Source organism: Primulina eburnea, chromosome 12 (assembly GCF_022965805.1).
Source record: "Primulina eburnea isolate SZY01 chromosome 12, ASM2296580v1, whole genome shotgun sequence".
Lineage (NCBI taxonomy): Eukaryota > Viridiplantae > Streptophyta > Magnoliopsida > Lamiales > Gesneriaceae > Primulina > Primulina eburnea.
The window spans coordinates 32,739,089-32,761,684 of record NC_133112.1 but is presented as its reverse complement, the minus strand read 5'-3'; the positions used below and the strand labels follow the sequence as shown (position 1 = coordinate 32,761,684).

Sequence of the window (22,596 nt, the reverse complement as noted above, 5' to 3'; positions counted from 1 at the left end):
ATTTAATTAAATTAATAATGTTATTTTTATTTTATATTATTTATTGAGATGATATTAGTGAATGAAGAATTATTTTGAATAATACTTAGTTGATTATTGTTTATGTAATTCATTTATACTTTATATTTAAATATTTTACTAAGAAATCATTTCAAAAGGTAACATATTATATTTTATAATATCTTTATATTGTTAATTTAAATAATTGTATCAAAACCGAAATAATCGACCGAAATAACCGAACCATTTCGGTAGAAAACCGAACCGAACCGAAGAAAAATGGTTCGGATATCGGATTATATATTTGTAAACCCAAAACCGAAATAAAAAACCAAAAACCGAACCGAACCGACCGATGAACACCCCTAGGTACTGCCTCCACATGATTTGGATGGACAAGATTCATACACATATGTGATTTTAAAAAAATTGTGGACGTCGTGTATGTATGGCTAAATTTGGACCATTGATTTTATCATGTAGGTAGTACTCCTGCATGTAGGATGAAATCAAACATGGATTTGGAACTGGAATTTAAATATATGGTTTGGAAATGCTATTTAGGTGTTATTAAAAAAAATCTTTTATTACTATTTTTAAAATGATTTGTTTCTTAACAATATTTATATAAATATTTCTATTTTTATCAGAGAAAAAATTTAATTTCAAATATATATAAAAATATTTTTAATTGGATAATTTTTTTAATAAATACAAAAATTATAAAGTTTATAATTTAAAATAAATTTATAAAATTTTGATAAATTAAGTTTTTATTATTAAAATAATAACTTTTTTTAATAAAAATATATTATTTATATAAATTTTAATATAAAAATATTTAAAATTGATTTTTAAATAATTTTCTCAAAAATATATATCATATAAATGTTTGCGAATTGATAATATGTATTTTTATATAAATGATACTTTATAAAATTTAAGGAAGTTCTAAAAATTTATTAGTAAAAATATTTTTTTTTAATTTTAAGTTGACACCGTCATCTTCCCACCCTTAGAAATACCAATATTTCGAAATCCCACCCTCCATTTCTTCTCTCTCATTCCATTTACGTAATTCACCATTTCAGTATAAAAGAATAGCAGTGGCTCAAGCCATTATCAAACCCATCAAAGGTATTACTCCACTATCTTTCTCTAAATAAAACCAATGCACTGCGCCGCCGCTCCACCGCTTCTCTTCCTGCTCCTCCTCGCCTTCAACACCGCTCCGCTACTCAATGTAAACGCCTCAACCTTTAAATATCAGTCTCGAGTTAGTTTTCGTACGTGATCTCTTGAAACGTACACGGTTGTTTCTTTCTTGCTCTGGTTTTTGTCATGTAATTAATTAATACGTTTGTCTGAATACAGGCTAAAACCGCCGCCGCCGCCGCCTGCCGTAGGTAAAAATCCATTTACACCGAAAGCTTATGTAATCCGTTACTGGCAAAAACAGGTCTCAAACAACTTGCCAAAACCATCGTTCTTGCTGGGCAAGGCCTCGCCGCTCACAGCCGCGGATTACGCAGCATTCTCCAAACTCGCCGATCAGAATTCACTGTCGACTCACCTTCCCGATTTCTGCACAAAGGCCGGTCTTTTCTGCTTCCCCGATGTAGGCGCCAGCCTGGCGAAACACTCGCATGATGTGAACTTCGCTACCTACCTCGACCAGAATTTCACAAACTACGGCACGAATCGCGGCGGTGGAGTTGATTCTTTCTCAAAATACTCCGAGAATGATAATGTCATCCTCGACAATTTCCGCCGCTACAGCCGTGGATCCACCGGCCATAACGACAAGTTCACTGCCTACGCGACGGGATCGAATGTGATAGACCAGCGCTTCAACACATACGGAACTTCCTCCACTGGTGGCAAAGGGGAATTCAAGAATTATAACACTGAAGTAAACGTGCCCGGTCTAAAATTTACTTCTTATTCAGACAGCAGCAATGCCCGGAAACAAACATTCACCCAATACTCCCAAAACGCCAACGCCGGGGACCAGAGTTTCACCAGCTACGGAAAAAATGGAAATGGCGCCGCTAATGAATTCAAGAGCTACGGTAACGATTCGAACGTGATAGGTTCAACTTTCACCAACTATGGTGAAAATGGGAATGCTCCGAAGGATACTTTCACTTCGTATGGGACTAATATCGCAAATGTCCCCGAGAATAATTTCAGGACTTACGCCACTGAAGCAAACGATCCTAACGAGAGCTTCAAGAATTACAGGGATCAATCCAATGTAGGAGACGATAGTTTCCAATCTTACGCCAAGAAATCCAACGCCGGAAAGGTGGATTTCCTTAATTACGGGCAGTCATTCAATGAAGGCACTGATAAATTCAGTGGCTATGGCCAAGGATGCTGCTAATCCAGTAACAGTTGCCTTCACGATTTATGGAGTCAACAACACTTTCAAAGATTACCAGAAAAAAGGTGTCACTTTTAGTAGTTACGTTAACGATAGCTCATCTGTGGTGAATTCCTTAGCAGCCAAGGGACAAAAAGGTCAATTCATGGGTCGTTGAGCCAGGAAAGTTCTTCAGAGAGGAGATGTTGAAGAGTGGCACCATCATGCCTATGCCCGACATTCACGATAAAATGCCTAAGAGGTCGTTTTTGCCCCGGGTCATAGTGTCCAAACTACCCTTTTCCACCTCAAAGTTGGTAGAAATGAAGAAGCTTTTCCATGCCAGCGACGACTCGAGTGTTGTGAAGATGATGACCGATTCATTGGGTGATTGCGAGAGAGCACCGAGCCCCGGCGAGGTCAAGCGATGCGTGGCGTCAATCGAAGATATGGTCGACTTCGCCACGTCCGTTCTAGGCCGGAACGTCGTGGTCCGGTCAACAGGACAACATCCAAGGGTCGAAAGGTGATATCATGGTCGGAAAGGTCAAAGGAATCAACAACGGGAGAGTGACCATGTCGGTGTCATGTCATCAGAGTTTATATCCATACATGATTTACTACTGTCATTCGGTTCCAAACGTTCGGGTCTACGAAGCGGATATTCTCGACCCGACTTCGAAAGCTACAATCAACCACGGTGTTGCCATTTGTCATCTGGATACCTCATCTTGGAGCCCCGGTCATGGAGCCTTCGTTGCATTGGGATCCAAACCCGGGAAGATCGAGGTGTGCCATTGGATCTTTGAGAACGATATGACTTGGACTATCGCCGACTGATACCCGACCCGCTCCGATGTTCATAGTGGAAAGAGTTGTGGGTGCAAAAAGGAGTGTGTTCCCCGGTTGGTTTGATCTTATAATATAATTGAAATCAATAACTTGACCCACACACGTCACCTTTTTATTTAATTTCAATTTTAATTAATTAATATTTCCTAAAATATTTGTCATATGTTTAAATATTTGTTCTTGCAGAGTAAATAAATATCTGCGTCATATGTTTAATTATTCGTGATTATGAATATATGCTTGGTTCAGTCGAGCCTACCCTGCGGGCACTGCCTGCAAGGATCGATCTGACGGCTCGGATTTTTCCGAGTCAATTTTGTTTATTTTTTTTTACATGGAGGTGGGTCCAGATTACTCACGTGGAGTGATCCGGGCCGTTCATTGCCCGTGCAGACATTGCCTGCACGGGTAGGGTGAAACAATCCTTGTTGTTATATGAATTTTCATATGCAATCAATCCTTAGTAATTTATATTTTTGAATGAAAATTGTACATTCTTGGCTTAAGAAAAGGATTTGAAACCGATGGAGAGTGATTGATTTCACAAAATGGGTCAAAACTCCACTATAAATAAAGTAGCTTAACTTTTTATATTTTAAGTTTTAAGACGTTGTAATTTTCCTTTTTTTTTAGATTTGAATTGATGGATTTCCTCGTCAACATCAAGGATTGGTAATGAAATTAAATAAGATCCACGATGCATGTAAAGAGACGTTTATTTTTAGTATTTAGTTTAATTTGGTCGCCACGTATACCACACCTTCAATTCTAGAGCAGGTCTATTGTGAGACGGTCTCACGAATCTTTATTTGTGAGACGGGTCAACCCTACCGATATTCACAATAAAAAATAATACTCTCGCCATAAAAAGTAATATTTTTTCATGGATGATCCAAATAAAAGATATGTCTCACAAAATACGACCAGTGAGAATCTCTAACACAAATTTTGGCCTCAATTTCTATTATCTCTGTTTATGTGGGAATTTTTTTAAAAAAAAACATTTCCCATGCTGTTACTTGGTCGTTACGAGTTTTAGTTATATTATTATATGTTTCAAGAGATGTTTTCACATATTTATTTTCATAAAATGAGTTTAAATTATTCATACTTAAAGTGAAAGGTAACATTTTTTTCATATATGTTGTCGGATTAAAGATATATATCATAAAATTGATTTGTCAGATATAATACTCTTAAACCGGGTCAAAATGATTATTAAAACAACTTAAAATTTTAACGATAAATATTGGACTATTAATCTATCCTTATTTAATCCACTCAACCAAACACACCCTTAAAGTGATAGCTATTAGAATATTAATTAGTTAATTCTAAAATTTAAATATATGAATAAAAATATCACGTAATCCATAATTTGGCTTTGATACGAGTTATATTAATTAAATGTATAATATATTTTGAGTAGGTTTCTTGTGAGACGGTCTCACGAATCTTTATCTGTGTGATGAGTCAACTCTACCGATATTCACAATAAAATATAATACTCTTAGCATAAAAAATAATACTTTTTTTATGGATGACCCAAATAAGAGATCCGTCTCTTAAAATACGACACGTGACACCGTCTCACACAAGTTTTGACTATATATTTTTCCAAAATGGATAACTCCGAAAGTTAAATTCCATAATAAATTCCAGTTAATTGGAATCTCTCTAATTCATTGGTCTATGCTCTTCCTCCTCTCAAAGATTCTCAAAAAATGGCACAAAACACAAAGAGAAACTTGGAGAGGACCAGACAATGTCTACTTTTTAAATTTTATTTTAATTTCATTGCATCATTTGATGTATTCAACCGATCCATTTTAAAATTTAGCCTAATGGGTTGCAGCTATTTATCAATAGCATATCGGCAGACCGTGTCACTAATAATAATAATAATAATAATTATTTTATATATATTGAATAAATGAATTATTTGCAAAATATCGTCGATTGTAGCAATAATAATAATAATAATGCATGAATGAAATAGACAAATAAATGTAAATAAAATTCGAGTTCTATGACAACTTGTGTCCTCTAACAATACAACAATAATAGTGACATTGATAATTTTGAGTTATTTGCAAGTTTTCTAAATCTCAAGGACACAAACTGATACATGCATGGCTGTCCACGTGACAATTTTAGATCGATATCGATTAATTATTATCGCTACTCAATAAATCGAAGTATCTCGTCGAATCAAATGGAGTGTAAATAACATTATTCGGTACGAAATCAAAACCATGCATTCGATTAGCCATGACGCTTTCATCTGACCGAATTATTTGGGTTATTGGATTTATTTGGCCGAATAAATAAATACATATAATATATATAATATACGGTTTCATAATGATAATCATATATATATATATATATATATATATATATATATATATATATATATATATATTATTTATTGTATAAATATGCATGTGGTGTAGGTGTGTGTCTATATGTATATATTTGTCGGTTACGAATTTTTTTGTTGCGATGGTTGTCTTGAAAGGTACCATTTATTTCGTAATTTCCTAGTCGATGGTGACTTAATTTTATTAATCAAGGACTGATGATGTGACGATGTCCGATGGCGATATATATTGTGATAGCCATCACATCTTTATTATTGTTTGTTTTTGGAGTATATTTTTCAATATTATAAGAAGGGTCTGGAGCGATATAAATCTTCAAACCCAAATCTAAATATATATATCATAATTTCTTGCACTCAAAAAACTTTGTTTAAACTCCCTAATACAATAAAGATGACAAAAAATACCGTTATATGTGTTAATTTTAATGATTGATTTTACTGAGCTGAAAATATTATCAGAGCCGGTTTCAAATATATAAATTTATTATTACAATTAACTAAATGTTTGAGGAGAAGTATTTTCTCAAATAACACGAATTTCATGTTTCAGTTCTTTCTTCCATTAATTCTTGACAATTCACTGACATATAATTATTTATCCTCGTTTATTTTATTGTATTGAGGGCACTGAATAACGAACGTGCATTGGGGCACTCATAATTTACTCAAAATTTCACAAGTAATTCATTCTATATTTTAATCCAACTTGGATTTTTTTAGGAATAAAATTTAATATTACCATTCATTCCAGAAAGTCGTCAATTACATAACAGAGATACAAAAGAAAATTGTTCTAGATGTAAATTCTTGATCTCAGTCGATTAGAATAATTATTAAATGATGTAAATAAAATTGAAAATGTATTTATTTAATGTAAAACTAGAATAAAGATGCATGATAATACAGTGAAACCCACAAATAATGAGTATTAATATTGAAATGAATGCGAGAGAACGTATATATTAATATAATGTATATGTGGCATGTGAGTTCCTTACTTTTCGATGAGTCGGTGAGTTTATAACCTAAACCACAGTGAAGTATGAATCATTTTGCTGTACCAATTTCGACATCCAGCCAATAAAATCAGTTTAACAGTGACCATTCATAAATTTTATTTGTATCACAACTGATTGCAGCTAAGCAGAGGTGCGTATTCGGTTCCGTAAGAGCCACGGACATAAATGGTCCCTCATTCTCGGTTCATAATTTCCCGTTCACAAGTCACAAAATCAAAATGATATCTAATTAGAATCGGCCCTTGTTATTCAAAGGTTACTGTGAAAGTAGGTCTAAGAATTAGATTCGTTGTGCCATATATACATCGGTGACTTGCGGGGGACTAACTAATGGGAGAATTGTAATTTCGTTTAGTTCTTGTCTTTTTACAATTTTGGTTATCTTGCGAGGGGACTAACTATTAGGGAGCATTGTAATTTTCATCTAGTTCTTGTCTTTTTACAATTTTTGTTATGTACGCTATTAAAATTAGATTTTAATAATTTACTCTTCGATTTTTGACAATTTTAATCATTTTTCGTCGAAAATGTGTATGTATGAATAAATGCAATGTCATATATATATATATATACATACATGCAATGTCAATTTAATATAAATGTCATATAAAATATATGTATGTATGTATGTATGTATGTATGTATGTATGTATATATATATGTATGTATATATATATATATGTATGTAAACAAATATAATGGAGCAAGCGTGACATTTAGAAACAAAAATCCTTATATTTTGTATCGAATGGCCCATTCATTTATGCTGCTGGACATCAAGAATTGCATTTAATATTAAACTCACATATACGGTCAAGATTCTCTGATTTTAACTTTATTTATAGGTGAAAAAATTGCGTGCGACACTTACACACTGACAATTTAATAATTTCAAAACATATTTGTCGAGTTTTATTTTTATATTTCTAAAATGGTAGCCATATTTGTAATATAAAATGATATTTATTGCTCAGCAAATACGTAGACGATACGTATCCCAAGGGCAATATCAGTGATCACACCCAGTGCCGGTACTCTGTTGAAAAATCAAGGCTTTATTCCGCTGAATTGTCATTTGGCATGTTTAGTTCAGTTGCTTGCGATGGATCTACGTACTTCTGTATCAACCACAGAGCATATCTCCATCACTTGTACAATGCGGGAACATTCAAAACATGAATCAATTTTCACACAGATGTAGGAGTTGATTCAGAAATTAGTGAACACAGCACAAGGGCAGAAAATAAATCATCGGCATCAGCAACTAAAACTTCAGAAATATTGCACTTCAAATTATCACAGGCACAACATTTGCCATGAAATGAGCTTCACATCCAGAATAATGTCATGGAAAGAAAATAAATATAAGACATCAAACTGGACATCGACATCTCTAATCACTCAAAATTTCAATTTTTTGTGTACCATTTCTTGGTTCCTTTTACCTCAAGGACAAACATAAACTTGGCTAATCACCGGTCACCAATACATAGAATTTTTATCGCCCTTCTTCCCTTTCCCGTTATTACATAAAGCTCTCGATGACAACAACGTAGTATGATAACCAACAATAAAGGTAAACCATGCGTAGCAACGGATCCAAACAAACAATCTGAATATAAAGTGATACACTCTCTTCAATTAGCGGGTTGCATGATCAATTAGTCACAGAACTTCTTTGGTTATCTGACTTTATCAAACCAATGGGGATAAAAAAAATACCATATTTTCCAGTCCAATATGTAAAACACAAGAAGTGCTCCCCGCATACCTGAGCAATCAGTGAATACATCAAACATGGTTTTCCTGTGCGTGCCTTTTGTTGCCTCTTTCTGAATAATCAAGCCTCCTCACTCCATTTCTATCCTCGGGATAGTCCAGGTGATTTTGTTTATGGGATCCTGATACATGATCAGTCAGCTGTTTTCCCTCCGGTGGCTTTTCCAAAGGGCTATTAGCTTTCCTCTTGCGACTGCTTCTCTCAGGTGATCGATCATCATCAAATGATTCGACTTCACCTTCCTCTACAGGATCAAAATCACCTCCGTGTGAGGACTGCCCTTTAGTTGAGTGGTAATGCCCATCTCTGGCCTCATGTGGAAATTTGGTGGGTTCAGAGTTCTCATGGTCCAGTTTAATTGAAGATTTAGACCAACTTTGCTTTTTTCTTTCATGCTTAATCTTTTCACTCTCACCAGGCACTTCAACATCCTCCAGTTCCCTCTCAAGCTCATCCATTTGGTCCGTTTTATGAGCTATGTCTCCACGGGCCTTCCTCCGCTCCAAGGCTGCTTTGACCTTCTCTCTGTCAATTTTTTTCATGGCATCTTGAGGCGACTGGACAACTGCACCATCCTTGTTAGCCAAATTTCTGCCGTGATATTTATCATTTGGTTCTACTGGATCCCTTGTTTCAATCCGACCAGAATTCCCTTCTTGGTCATGCTTTCCATGTCCTTCACTCCCAAACCTTGTTTTATTCGGGACGTCCTCTGTGTTCACAGCACGAGGTGTTGCCTCCAATTCATGCTTCTCGATATCATTGATCTCATAATCTCTTTTGCGATCCGAAATGATACTTTTTTGGGATCGTCCGTATTCATTATTTTGCATTTGAGTAGTTCTAGAAAGCGCATTGTGATCGTCAGAAGGTGGCTGATCCGGAATTGATCTTGATTGTGCTGGCTTCGATGAAACTTCCTTTGTGGTAGCACCACCATGGGAATTGGTAACATGCCCTTCAGTAGGAGGGCCTTTTGATGGAGTTCGTTGAGCACCACCAGCACTCCCTTCGGCTTCACTAGCCTGAGCTGGTGGCACTCTGTTTTGTTCATAGAGTTCTAACATCTGATTGCTAACCTCTGCAAAAAAAACAAGATATCCTTACAAAATGGGGAAAAAGTTCAATGAATTATCTTATATCCCATTGCAATCATGTGCATTATCCTAGATCCTTGCCAAATTCCCCTTTATTATATTTTATGAGCTAAGGAAATCAAATTCAACTAGAAGCACCATCTTTTCGAACATTCTTCGTGTTCTAGAGAGGTGAGACCTAGTCCATGATAGCATGATGTTGGTGTGCAAGCTACCAAAGGGAAGGCACCAACCCTCCAATTGGCGGGGGGTGACATCAAACTCCTGCCACCAAACCTTCTCACCATCAGATGGGAGCTTTACTTTGAGGAACTTGGCAGCAAGGAAAATAGCACCAGCTGCAATATGGTGGGGCTTAAATTGCAAACATAGAGATGTCCGGAGCCTGCGTTCCGTTTTCTCAGGTCAAATGCAGGAAGAATTGCCATGGATAGGATATTATCATGACTAATCTAAAAAAAATATCATACCCATCGTTGACAAAATTCCATGCAACTTGAGCTAGAGCATTTTGAGCCACCTGAAACTTCTTAATTGCCTCAACAAGGGGTTTATATGGATGCTGTAAATTAAGATCAAAACCAAGCGTTGCCAGAACAACCCTTTCCCCCTGTAAAATAAGTTCCTTATGTTGCTCATATACCTCCTGTAAAAAGGATTAAACATAAACAACTGTCAAGTTAACACATAAACACTTTATCACAAAATAGGAAAACCAAAGAACGCAGATTTGACACTTGCAAAAAGTTTTCCAAGACATCTTCTGAAAAACTGACGAGCCAAAAGTAGATGCAAACAAACAATCAGGCTCAACCAGTTGAATTCAACTAGAGAGTAGCTACAGGAACAAGGTAATGTCACCTTCTGTTTGATCCTTTGCATGGCTGCAGCATCATTCTTATGAATAATCTCGTATGACACAAGAATTACATCTTTTAGAGGACGAGGAGTTTCTTCAACCTTACCCGCCAGAAACATACATACTGTGGAAATGGTCTGCAAAGAACGGGGAAATAAGAAACCTAATTTTCAATCACCTTTACAATACAACTAATGAAGAAAGTGACTACGCAGATGATTCAACTGAATTCGCACATCTCCACCTGAAATTTTCTTACATTGTGTATCTTATAAATTCATCAGTTTTGTACTTTTTCTCACTGTTTAACATATCTTTTTGGCTTCAAACAATGTGTTTGAATATCACAAGCTAAGATCTGCCTTCGTAGGGATGAAACAGAATAAACAGGCACACACACACACAGCCAGATCGTCCAGCCACGACAACCACCTGCATAGACAACAGTCACCACACACCAAATAATCCCAAAGAATTTAGTCTAAATCCATCGTATGATCACGGTTTCTCACTTTGAAAACTAGAACAGTCTGTTACGCACTCCTACTTGATTCACATTTCCCGCAAAAACCATCATAACAGGCAACTGGAGGATAAGATAGACCGCCATCTAACTTGAAGAAGTTAGTGAGCTTTTCATAATCACCTTAGAGTTCTTATCGGTGGAAAAGCATTTGAATAAGGTAGCCATAAAACTTTGGAGATCAAATTTCATTGTGGCAAAACTCCAACATATACAAGTGCATTTTCTACACAAACTATAGCAAACACATTAAATATATACAGTTCGCTAAAAATTCCGTATCGTATTATAAACTGCCATCGATAGAAGCCAGCCCAAAAAAAAAACCATTAAAAACACAACAATCACATTGTATTCCTTTATCATTGAAAATCAACCCCAACTTACAAGTAACCCTAATTTAAGAATCCATGACTTCGAGAATAGAACAAGCAATTTATTTAGAAAGATTCTGAAGAAAGAAAAATATCATATCTAAAATCAGTTCACTAGATGTTAATCTTGCAAACATTATGTGTAGTCATTCTAAACCGAAGCAACTACTGTATAGAAGTCCTAAACTCCAGAACAAATTAAGAGCAAAGGGAGCATAAACTAACTCACCCTCCTATCATTCTTCACATGGGACTGACGAAGGAAGAACCGATGACAAAATATAATTGCCGTAGCAATTGTGACCTGAGGCCTGCAAACATGAAACTTCCAGCGTTGAGCTAAGATAAATTTCTTATCATTTTAAATTAACAGGTTTCGATGGAAAAATAGTGCAGTTAAACAACCAAAAAAAGGGGATGGTGAATTAAGTCAGTATGTCAACAGATTCTAACGATCACCAACTGGAGGCATCAGCCAGTTAAGCTGTTATGCCTAGAAGAACCATTGTTATGGTAATGGAGTTGAAATCAATAAGCTTTCACAAAAGTAGCCCCAGACTGTAGAGACAAGTCAAACTCCCTTCATTATGAGAGTTAAGAACCATTGGATCTGAGGGTTGTCACAGTTCAACGGAGACTTGGGTATAGTTTCTGAGTCAAAGGAAGATGATAAGCTGACTGCTGCCAGTGGTTTGAGCAAATATCTTCAACATAATAAGAGCAGGCTGAACAATCAAAGATAGTTCCTAAAAATGGATGGTTTGGATGTTCATATAGAGTGATAAGAAGCGCAGACACTAATGGCAGTGACACAAGCCTGCCTATTCTTAGTAGGCAGAAGCATGGAAAGTGAGAAGCATAAAAAATTCCAGCACATCCATGAACCTCTTAAAATGATGCCATCAAATCCCCAATCCTTTAATTGATATGTCAGACAGCGGTCGGTCGATTAGGGCTGCCAGCCACGGTGCAGTGAGGGAATCCTTCAGTCCAAGATATAAATCCACCTTATCTCTAAACTGAAATAATAAGTTCGGGAATAGGGGAATTTTTCTTTTCTTGCCAAGCTCAATAGCTATTAACCATAGTTGTCAAAGGCGAGAGGTGCCACCAGGCGTGAACGTTGCGCTTAGGCCCCGGGCGCATCGATTCACTAAGGCGAGCCTAGGCGCGTGCCTGGGCTCGCCTTGGAAGAGCACTCTGCTGCGCCTAAGTTGGCTTTTTTTCTTAAATTGAAAAAGAAGTTGCATATTTTTTTTTAATTAGTAGTTTAAAAGACAAAAAGCCCAACCCCAAATCCAAACAGCCCAAGTCCACAACATAAATAACAGAAGGGAGCGGCAGGAGCAAAAGTCCACAACTACATAAGAGAAGGCATTGTGCAGAACGAATAAGAGAAAGACAGAAGGCTGCAGTGAAGAGTGAAGACTGAAGACCGAGAAGTTGGTTTGCCCCATACCATTTTTGAAGACAAAATCCGCCAGGTTTGATTTCTACTTCATCTTGAACAGCTACAGCAGATTTTAGTTCTCACGTGACTTGTCCCGTGCAATATTATGAATATCTTTTTAAATGGATAAACTTCACTACATTACGAGCAATAATATTGGTAAACTTTAATCTTTATTTTTAGTAGATATAAATAGCGTAAGTTAAAATGTGATTTCCTATTGGCAATAAGTTTTAATGCCTGGCTGTCTGGCAATAAATTTTGTTTGTTCCTGCATGATTTATTAACTTATGTTATTGTATATATACTGAATTCTTGATACAATATGTTGCATTTTTTCGCCAGATTAATGTCTGTCTCTGAAAATTTGTTCTTGATACAACATCTTGCTTGAGGCTATTGAAATGCCAAAGCATGTCCAAAATGCCCTGAGCATGTTAAAACTGAAATTCAAGTTTACACGTCAAAAAAAAAAATCAAGCAGCAAATGGACATGAATACTAATTTTGATGAATTTGATTAGCAATTGGAAATTTTGGAAGATGATGATGTGTTTCCAATCCCTCGAAAAGGGAAGAAACCAATGTTAAGTTCCACAGCAAGTTCCGCCGCCATTTCCCTTGTTTTCTCAAGTCAAAAGACAAAAACTGTTGGTGCTCTTGATTATTTCTTTGTCAATAATATAGGTCAAGTTGAGTTGTGAATCAAGGAAAACAAAAAAGAACAAAAAATTCAAAGAAATATGATAAAATCTGGAAGAAAAAAAGACTGTGTGGTGTAGTATTTTGTAAAATGGATGTACGATGCAGGTATTCCATTCAACGCCGTAAAGTATGATAGCTTTAAGGAATTTTGAAGAGCTACATCTCACTGTCCTCGTGATTGGAAGCCCCCAAGTTACCATGAAGTTAGGGTAACTTAATTAGATAAAAATTCTTTTGAAAGAATACGAGACAGACTAATGGCTGATGGATGGACTAATGGAAAAAATAGAACTTTGATTAATTATTTGGTGAAAACTCCAAGAGGGGCAGTATTTCTGGAATCCGTGGATACCTCCGGCTTTTCTCATACAGGTCTCAAGTTGTTTGACTTACTTGAAAAGTATGTGGACCAAATGGGTCCAAAGAATGTTGTTCAACCGGTTACCGATAATGTCTCTGCAAATGTTTCAGCGGGTATAAAAAGTGAATTCAAGTGGTTACTTTCTACAAGCATTTGATTTGGTACTTATAAGTAATAGCATAAATCTTTAATATTCAAGGAAGCATTTGACGTTAAGATTTCCACACATATCCTGGACTCCATGTGCTGTCCATTGTTTGGATTTAATGCTTGAAGAGTTGTTAAAAATTCATGTACTGAATAAGGTTTATGAAAGGGGCACGATGGTGAATGACTATATATATAATAGGCCACAAGTCTTGTACATGATGAGGGAATTCACAGGTCAAAGAGAACTAGTTAGGGCTGGGAAAACTCGTTTTGCCACTGATTTTTTGACATTGAAGAGGTTGTAATAAAGATTATATTGATGCTTTCATTTTGGAATCATGTTGTTTATGCCATTAAAGTTGGTGGCCCAATTATTAAAGTGCTTCGATTATTTGATGGTGAAAAAAGACCTACAACGGGGTATATATACGAGGCTATAGATCGAGCTAAGGAGGCTATTGCTTTGGCTTTCAACAACAATGAAGAGAAGTACCAAAGGATTTTTGAAATCATTGATAAAAGGTAGACAGATCAGCTTCATAAATCTTTGCATGCAGCTTGTTACTTTTTGAATCCGGAATTCTTTTATACGAATCATGAGATAGAAAAGGATACATAGTTATTACAAGCGTGAGCCTGGCTGCGTTTAGGCGACAGGCCCAGCCGAGAGCACCCATTGCGCCTGGGTTATTACCCAGGCGAACCACTTGAAACAAGCGCGCTTAATGTGCGCGCCTCTGCCTAGGCGCGAGGCGCAAAATCATGTGCTTTAAAGAAGTGGACTGATATTTTGTAGGTGAATAAAAATTAACTCGAACTCAACCAATTTTGAAGCCCAATTAGCAAAGCCCGTGGCTATTTAATGATTGAAAAAACCCTATTGTCACTCATTTATACAATATTTTTTAACAGAAACTTCACAAGTCTTCTATTCAAACTTTTACTATAATCTTCCTTCTGCTACGATGATGATAGTTGAGCAGGATGATAAAGAATTTGATGATTTATATGATACTGTAATCCTTTATACAAATTTTTATCTAATTTCTTCTACATTCATGACTTATCATTGTTTTGGATGATGACGACGACGATATAGTTGCAGACGATGAAGAGGAATTTGATGATTTAGATATTTGAAGTTTTTTTATATACTATGAATTGATGACCTACTATGAACTTTACATGATTAAAGTTTTTTCTAGTTATGATTTACGTTACATTATCTAGTAATGAATTTTTATTCATAATGTTTGCTATCTTTATGAAAAATATTTAATTTATGCAATATTGTAGTATAAATCACTTTATATATATTGAATTTTAAAATTTATGTTAAATGCGCTTCAATAATGCGCTTTGTCTTGAGCCTTGCGTCCCAGGCTCCAGGGTACCCTAGCGCTTTACTGAGCCTCCCTAAATAACTATGGTTATGAAGGAGTTGTACGAGTGTGTTGAAAAGATGTGTGAAAACGTTGACCTTCAAGATAAAGTTCATATATCAACTCTCAAAATATAAAACGCTAATGGGCTTTTTGGCGGTTTTATAGTCATTAGACATAGAAATAAATTATCATCAGGTAAGTAATTCTTGTTTTTATTTCAAGATCATAACATATTATTGAAAAATTTAATTTTTGAATTTTGAAAATTTTCATATCTCATTTGACAGCTGAATGGTGGTTGGCTTATGGTTCTACGAGCCCACAATTGCAAGATTTGGTTGGCTTATTGGCGCAGAAGCGTTTGAATGATCTAGTCTTCAATAAATATAATAGGGCATTGAAACGTCAATATGATTTGGGCGACAAAATTGATTCTATTTCATTGGATGATATCGATGATAGCAAGGAATGGTAGACGGGATGATTGGACAATGAAGAAAATAATCTAGTCTTTGGGGATGTTGATTTGACATAGGGTGATGTAGGTCGTGCGTCTGGGGTTGGTGAACCGACACATGGTTTTAGATCTCGTGCTTCATCTTTTTCAAACGACGTAAGGGCATCTACATCCAAAACAACCAGAAAAAGGCCGATTTCACATCTTTTGGACGAAGATGAAGAAGAAATTCATATTAATCAAGAAAGTGATGAAGACCAAGAAGAATTCAAGTCCGAAAGTTCTAGGGAATCTGATGATTCGATGGAAGAAGATGAACTTGATGTGGATGATTGAAGAATTTTAATCATGTTACTTATTACTATGAACTTATTACTTAATTTTTGTTTTGTGTGACATTGTGACTTAATTTTTTCATATTTTAATATATTTATTCTAAGACAAATATTTTTTAAAAAAATTAAAAATTTGAGCCTATGTTCGGTAAGGCGCGCCCCTCGCCTTGCACCTCAGGCTCCAGAGCCCTTGTGCGCCTCGGTGCGCCTTGCGCCCTTGACAACTATGCTATTAACACACCCAAGTCTCCACTCAGATAAAGTTATGCAATGTTATGGTAGCACCTTGCAAAGCATTGGACAAACTAACATAATCAATTTCAAAGAGCATATGCCACATCGACACAAAAAGAATTTAAAACATAATTTTCCTTATCCCTTTATCCACATAACAGTTAAAGGAATAGAAGCAAGAATTCTTACATATATCCTAACTAGAATATGCATTGTTCCCATTGATCTCAGACATTAGGTGCACATCATAAAATTTACAAGACAAAAAATCACAATTGGAACCTTAACACTATGCATATACCACATACATCATATGAAAACATATGCAGGCATATAACTACTAAATACCAAGCATATATACAATCCACTGATAAACATCTAAGGGTATAAAAATACTTCACATGATACTAAAAATGATCATTGTATCACTTCTATCTCAAAACATCTCTATGGCGGAAAACCAATGTTGAATAATATTTATGCTTGTGAAATGAACATGAATTCATATGCTTCATAGAAATAAAATAAACAAAAATTGAGACAAAATAGAACTTATTAAAGAACTTCTACCACTAAAGAGTACACTTGGTGAATCACCAATCTCCAAAGAAAAAAACTTACACTTTAAGTCTCATGCCTAAATCTTGTAAGAACGTGCAATAAGACTTCCGCAGGTAATTTTCTTTCTTCAAATCAACTCCATCTCGTCTAGAAGGGGAATTTTCTTCAATTTCCTTCCTAGATAAATACCACTGCCCACCACCTTCTTCTGGTTTTTCCTGGGAAATCCTAGAATGTCCTTCCGGTGCTCCACAATATGAGGGCTCACCAGACAAAAGACCAGCCATTTGAAACTTTGCTTTCCCACCAAAAAGTTTAAAAGAATGTCAGATGATGTCTCGTGCGTTAGCAAGATATGTTCAGGTAACAGTCATCCATCAGCATCCACACTGCAAGCTAGACTTTAGTAGAGTAAGAGGAAGCGAAACAGATAAATACAGTAGTTAACCATGTAACTTTCTTGAAACTCAAATTTTTAAAAGAAGAGAAGAAAGGAAAAGGACAGAAATAAAAAGACTGAATCATGAAACACTCGAGCAGTTTGTCCTAATCAATATTCAAAAGAATAAGTGAATTCTGCTCTGGTAAGCACCAATATTTGCAAATTGAAACAAATAACAGACCATAAGTCAACAGCATATTTTTTTTCTTTCTTTCCTTCCATTAATTTTAATGCAGCTAGACAGAAAAAGCAAGATTGAGGGTCAAAAAAAAATCTTAAAACCTTCAAGCAAGAATATGATTTTAAAACAATGGCACTTCGTTCAAACTAAAAGTTTCCAGCAGTGATATCCTCGAAATGATCCAGTAGCTCTAGAGCATGCATATTACGCCTCAAAGGGCTAGAGTAGGAAGGGAGAAACACAGAAATTGAGCAAATATCGATGCCTATTTTTCAGGTGAACTTATTTATGCCTCCACTATTCAGACATGAACATGCAATATCAGGAAAGCAAAACCTGGGCTTCACAAGTCCTGACAAATTTTGTTTCTCATTAAATAAAAGTCGGTACACAACTCATTTGGTTAAACCTACTGCTTGCAATAGCATGAATTTATGTCGAGATTCACAGCAAAATCTGTCAAAAAGTTGATAGAGCAAATTTTGAAAAGTTGAAGGTTTTTATTACAATTTTCCTAGACTAATGATGGCTATCCACTGAAAGCTTCTCCATTAAGATTCTGCAAAAAAGTGCTATGCACACCACAACCAACCCACCAACGTGGCAACGTGCAGCCCACTATCGCACTGCCCATCACCACCACGCAACCGGATAAGGTCTACAGACGTTTCACTCATGGCAAACGCAAGAAGGATTAGGAATTTTAAGTTTCAGTTTCTGCACTTATTATCTATGCTCGTTATCTCATTTTTAATAAGCATTGTCCCATGTTAGTAATCACCTAGGATTATTATCTTGGTTTTGAATAAATAGATTAGGATTTGGTTTATTTGAATTCCGAGATTAGGCATCTCTTCGTATTTAGTTTCAACGTTTAATTAATAAAATTCATTCACCGACAACCAATACTCAATTTATGAGATCGACGGGTTCTCTCTAACGAGCCCTCTACCCCGATGCATACACCACAGGCAAACAAGACAGAAAAGCGCAGAAGAAAGGCAACATGACTGAAATAAACGAGCAGCTCCTCAACCGTCTCATAACCGGATCCTCCGTATGTAACAGAAACACTAGTTATAGGATTTGATTAAAAAATAGTTACATAGAAGGGTAAGAATGGGAGCTCATATTTTAAATTTAACCTTGCCACTCACCAAAAAAAAAATCCAACTAGTTGACTTCCAAGTTCAACACTCACGCTCCAGCTTCTCACTTTACCCAGTAGAATCCAAACAGACAGGTAACGTATAAAGCAACTGGTTACGCAAGTTGATAAATGGAAAAAAAAAACACAACAAGAAGTGCTTAATTCGGCCAAGCAAAGCATTCATCTCCAAGAAACAAGCACCAAGAACTGATATGTCACCACTTATCAAGCTTACAGTTTCACTAACAAACTAAACCAAACTGGGGAAACAAGTCAGAGTAAAATAAGTGAGCCCGTGACATTCTAGGACTTTTCCATCACCCAAACACTCGAAAGAAGAATCAAGATTTCAAAGTAAATGCATTCGCGGATTTGGGATTCGTACGCCGAATCATATATGCCGCGCCATTACTTTTGCCAAAAAAAATCCAATTTTGGCGAGCACAAGATTTAATTGTTTTAGCACAATAACAACACACAAGCCCTATATCATATAAAATAAGATAATTAGGGCATAATTGACTTCAACTGAATATAGCATATCAGGAATACAATCTTACCATTTGCCGCCGGGAGAGGGTGGAATCTCTTCACGCGGCAGACTCGGTGGCTCGGATAGTAGTACTCCAACGCTTCGGCGAGGGGTGAGAAGGAACGAGGATCCGCAACTGTATCTTGGTCACTGAAGGTTCACAAATTAAAGTGCACTGCAGACAAATGCATCAATTTTCACACTAAACTTATAAGCGAAATATCCACTGGGTTTGGGCCACCGCGGGTTAAGTCTTTTCAGGCCTCGTTAGTAAAAACGACCCGGCCCATCTATTTCTAATTGGTCTGCTATCTCTCTTCTGATGGGCTTCGGAATGGATTTGAGAGAAATTGGGCCAGTGGAAAAATATAATATTCACACAATTTCTAATAATTTATATTTATATTATTTTTATATTTATATTATTTTTTTGTCAATTATGAAATTAAAATATTATAGAACGATGACTGAATTTAGACCAAACATTTCCTATTTCTTGTTAGGTGATATACGTTTTAAATAAATAAAAATGAACTAAAAGCGTGAATTCGAAGTTTATATGACGTCACTCACCCATCATCAGTACATGACCGTTGGATTAGCAGCAACGTTCCAAAATCACAGAATTTAGAAAATGATCCATAGCTACAGCAGATACTGACCGTTGAGGCCTCTCTCCACGCTAATTCTTGCTTAGACCTACTGGGTGCACTAGAAGTAATTCAGGAACAGGTCAGAAAACCCCAGGGATTTTGAAATCCTGGGAAAGATTCTGTCCTTTTCACCATCTTTGTCGGATTTACTGTCGATATACATATATCTATCTATATTTCTGATTCATTCTAGATTTGTTTTCTTGAAATTGAAAGATAATTGCTGGGTCTGGAGTGAAAGGGGTTCTTTGATTTCCTGTTTAGCCCATTTTGAAGTTATTGTGATTATCAATGGCGGCACTGGCACCGGGGATTCTGTTGAAACTGCTAAATGGGTTGAATACAGGGGTTAAGCCCACGGGTGAGCACAGAAGCTCACTTCTACAGGTCACAGATATTGTGCCCGCAGATTTAGACCAAAAAATGCTTCTGCCGAAACTTGGTTTTTACATCAAGGTATCCGATTCTTCACATTCGGTTTACGTTAGCCTGCCTTTTGATCAAGATGATCTTGTTTTGAGCAACAAAGTGCAATTGGGGCAATTCATCTATGTGGATAAATTGGAACCAGGATCGCCTGTTCCGGTCGTTAAAGGGGTTAAACCGATTCCAGGCAGACACCCTTTAGTGGGTACACCGGAGCAATTAATGGGTTTGAGGCAAAAGGGTGAGAAAGCAGAACAAAAAACCAATGGAAAAAATCCATCATGTCAAAGGAGGGGTTCTTGGGGCAAAGGGCCTAATGGGAGTGAAGTTCTTGAATCACCGAGAAGTTTAAAGCTGGTTCCTTTGGATTTCGATCAATGCACACCGATGAAAGAGAGGCCTCATAGTGCAGTGAAATTTGCTGACAATGTTCCAATGTCACCATTGATAAGAGGGAAAACAATGAAGAATGGAAGTGCGGTTAGATCTTCCATTGGGGGCGATCTCTTGTCTAAAATGGCAGAGGCTGAAAAACCTATGTTTCGGAAAAGTTTTGCCTTCAGTTCCATGTCTAAGTTTCCTAGGAGCAAAAGTGTATGTGACAGAGATCGAAAGATATCCATAAGCCCTTTACACGCATCTGTAAGTTCACTTCTGTCCGATGCGATCAGAGTCTTTTAAGCTTCCAGTTTCTGCTGTTAATGGGTAATTATTTTGTGTTTTAGGAAAAAAAGAGCTCAACTCCACCTCCAAGACTGAGGAATGCGATTCCAACTGCGTCTCCCTCCATTGGTGGAAGTTCAGAGAAAAACTCAAAATCAAAGATCATTTCACATTCACCATTCAAGTCTAGTGATTCAAACTTCACAGATGACACTAGTCTTCATTTGAACTTACCAGGAAAGCTTAACATTCTTGGAAAGGTAAATTATATTTCGTTTATATAATTTAGTTGAATGCATTTGTTGAGGTCTGATTGCTGACTTCTTATGGAAATTGCATATAGGAAGCAGCTCAACAGCGAGAAACAGCACAGAAGATTGCACTTCAAGCACTTAGGGATGCCTCGGCCACTGAGAATCTTGTTCGATCTCTCAAGTAAAGAAAGATGCCTCGGCAATCTTTACATAACTTATGTTTTAAAAAAACCTATTACTCATTTCCACTGGTCTCCCCCATGTTTATTTCTTTTTTTTACTTGTTCGTCAAGTATAGGCTCAGCTGATGCATGAATCTTTTTGGCTCGCAGGATGTTTTCAAATTTGACCAGATCAGCTAAACCAGATGCCCCAGCGAGCTGTTTTAACCAGTTTCTTGATTTCCACAACCAAATTGTTCAAGTAGTTTCTGAGATAGTGTCCATTCAAGCAGCATCTGCTGCTACGGAAATGGCTAAAAAATCGCTAGCAGAACGGGAAGATGAAGAAGGAGAAAGCGCTGTTTTACGTGAAATAGTGCCTAATGCAATGAACCAACAGAACTCAGATTCAAATTCATCGAAAAGAAGACCTGCCATTCACAAATCCATAGCAGCTTTTCGCGAAAGAACTGAGCAAAAGTCTCTCTTGGGAAAGCATTTAAGATCATTCCAGTATTAACCAAAAAGTGAACTTGGATAGAATTGGAGCCTTTACAGCCATGGAAGCTGCAAAAGAATTCGATGAGAACAAAAAACCAGCCTTATCTTGTAGTTTATCCAATACTATCAAACTGGGGAGGCAGGTTGTAACTGAAGCAGGGAACTGGTTCATGGAGTTTTTAGAGGAAGCATTGGAAAAGGGTATGAAAAAGTCGAAAGGAGGGGCAGAAATGCAAGATACGAAAGTCCCACAATCACTTATATTGAAGGTGATAAATTGGGTAGAAATGGAGCAGAGTGATCCAAGTAAGAGACCAGTGCATCCTAGAGCTCCACAAGTCGCAAGAAAGTTGAGGATCAAGATGAAGAATCCTTAGTCTGATTAATTCAAGTAGTGATTCAATTGATTTGTTTTAAATTGTGTGTTTATTTTGTATTAATGTATTCTGTGTAAAGCAACAAAATTTCAGAAATTCGTTTGCACAAAATCTTGTATGCACTGTGCCATTTTAACTCACAATCTCGATTTGAGAAAAACTACAGTCTAATGCCAACGTATTTCTAGCAAAATTCAGACGGTTTCATATCCTCGAGAATTTTCATGGAAGACAACAAAAAATGAATGTTAAAAGACAACTTTTCGTAGCTTGGCTATCCGTAGGATCTTGTCCACTTGCCCCTAAAAATTAACTTTATCATACAGTTACACGTCCGCAATGTATCCCCCTCTTTTTATTTTTG

At 36.4% G+C, this 22,596-nt stretch overlaps 2 protein-coding genes and 1 pseudogene across 10 annotated transcripts; 2 read left to right on the top strand and 1 right to left on the bottom strand.

Annotated features, from left to right (window-relative positions):
* The first annotated feature begins 1,090 nt into the window (after positions 1-1,090).
* On the top strand, positions 1,091-3,464 carry LOC140806894 (polygalacturonase 1 beta-like protein 3). Its single transcript, XM_073163416.1, is given in 5 exon segments — positions 1,091-1,243; positions 1,375-2,374; positions 2,376-2,516; positions 2,518-2,868; positions 2,870-3,464. Coding segments are annotated over 5 exon segments (1,830 nt in total). The 5' UTR covers positions 1,091-1,241; the 3' UTR covers positions 3,206-3,464.
* Positions 3,465-7,887: 4,423 nt separating this feature from the next.
* LOC140808459 (cyclin-T1-3-like) lies at positions 7,888-19,367 on the bottom strand. Of its 9 annotated transcripts, none has more exons than XM_073165616.1 (8): positions 19,226-19,367; positions 16,953-17,185; positions 11,485-11,566; positions 10,618-10,790; positions 10,361-10,495; positions 9,970-10,145; positions 9,733-9,884; positions 7,888-9,483 (listed from the first exon to the last, which is right to left on the bottom strand). In XM_073165616.1, exons 5-8 carry the CDS (start codon positions 10,475-10,477, stop codon positions 8,414-8,416), a joined length of 1,515 nt encoding a protein of 504 aa, XP_073021717.1. In that variant the 5' UTR covers positions 10,478-10,495; positions 10,618-10,790; positions 11,485-11,566; positions 16,953-17,185; positions 19,226-19,367; the 3' UTR covers positions 7,888-8,413. The 9 variants fall into 9 exon arrangements, with proteins under 9 accessions (XP_073021717.1, XP_073021709.1, XP_073021713.1 ...); XM_073165608.1 differs by lacking the exon at positions 10,618-10,790 and having other exon boundaries at positions 7,888-8,234; positions 8,394-9,483; XM_073165612.1 differs by lacking the exon at positions 10,618-10,790 and having other exon boundaries at positions 16,953-17,293.
* Positions 19,368-19,837: 470 nt separating this feature from the next.
* Positions 19,838-22,383, top strand: LOC140808354 (uncharacterized; annotated as a pseudogene).
* Positions 22,384-22,596: the final 213 nt, after the last annotated feature.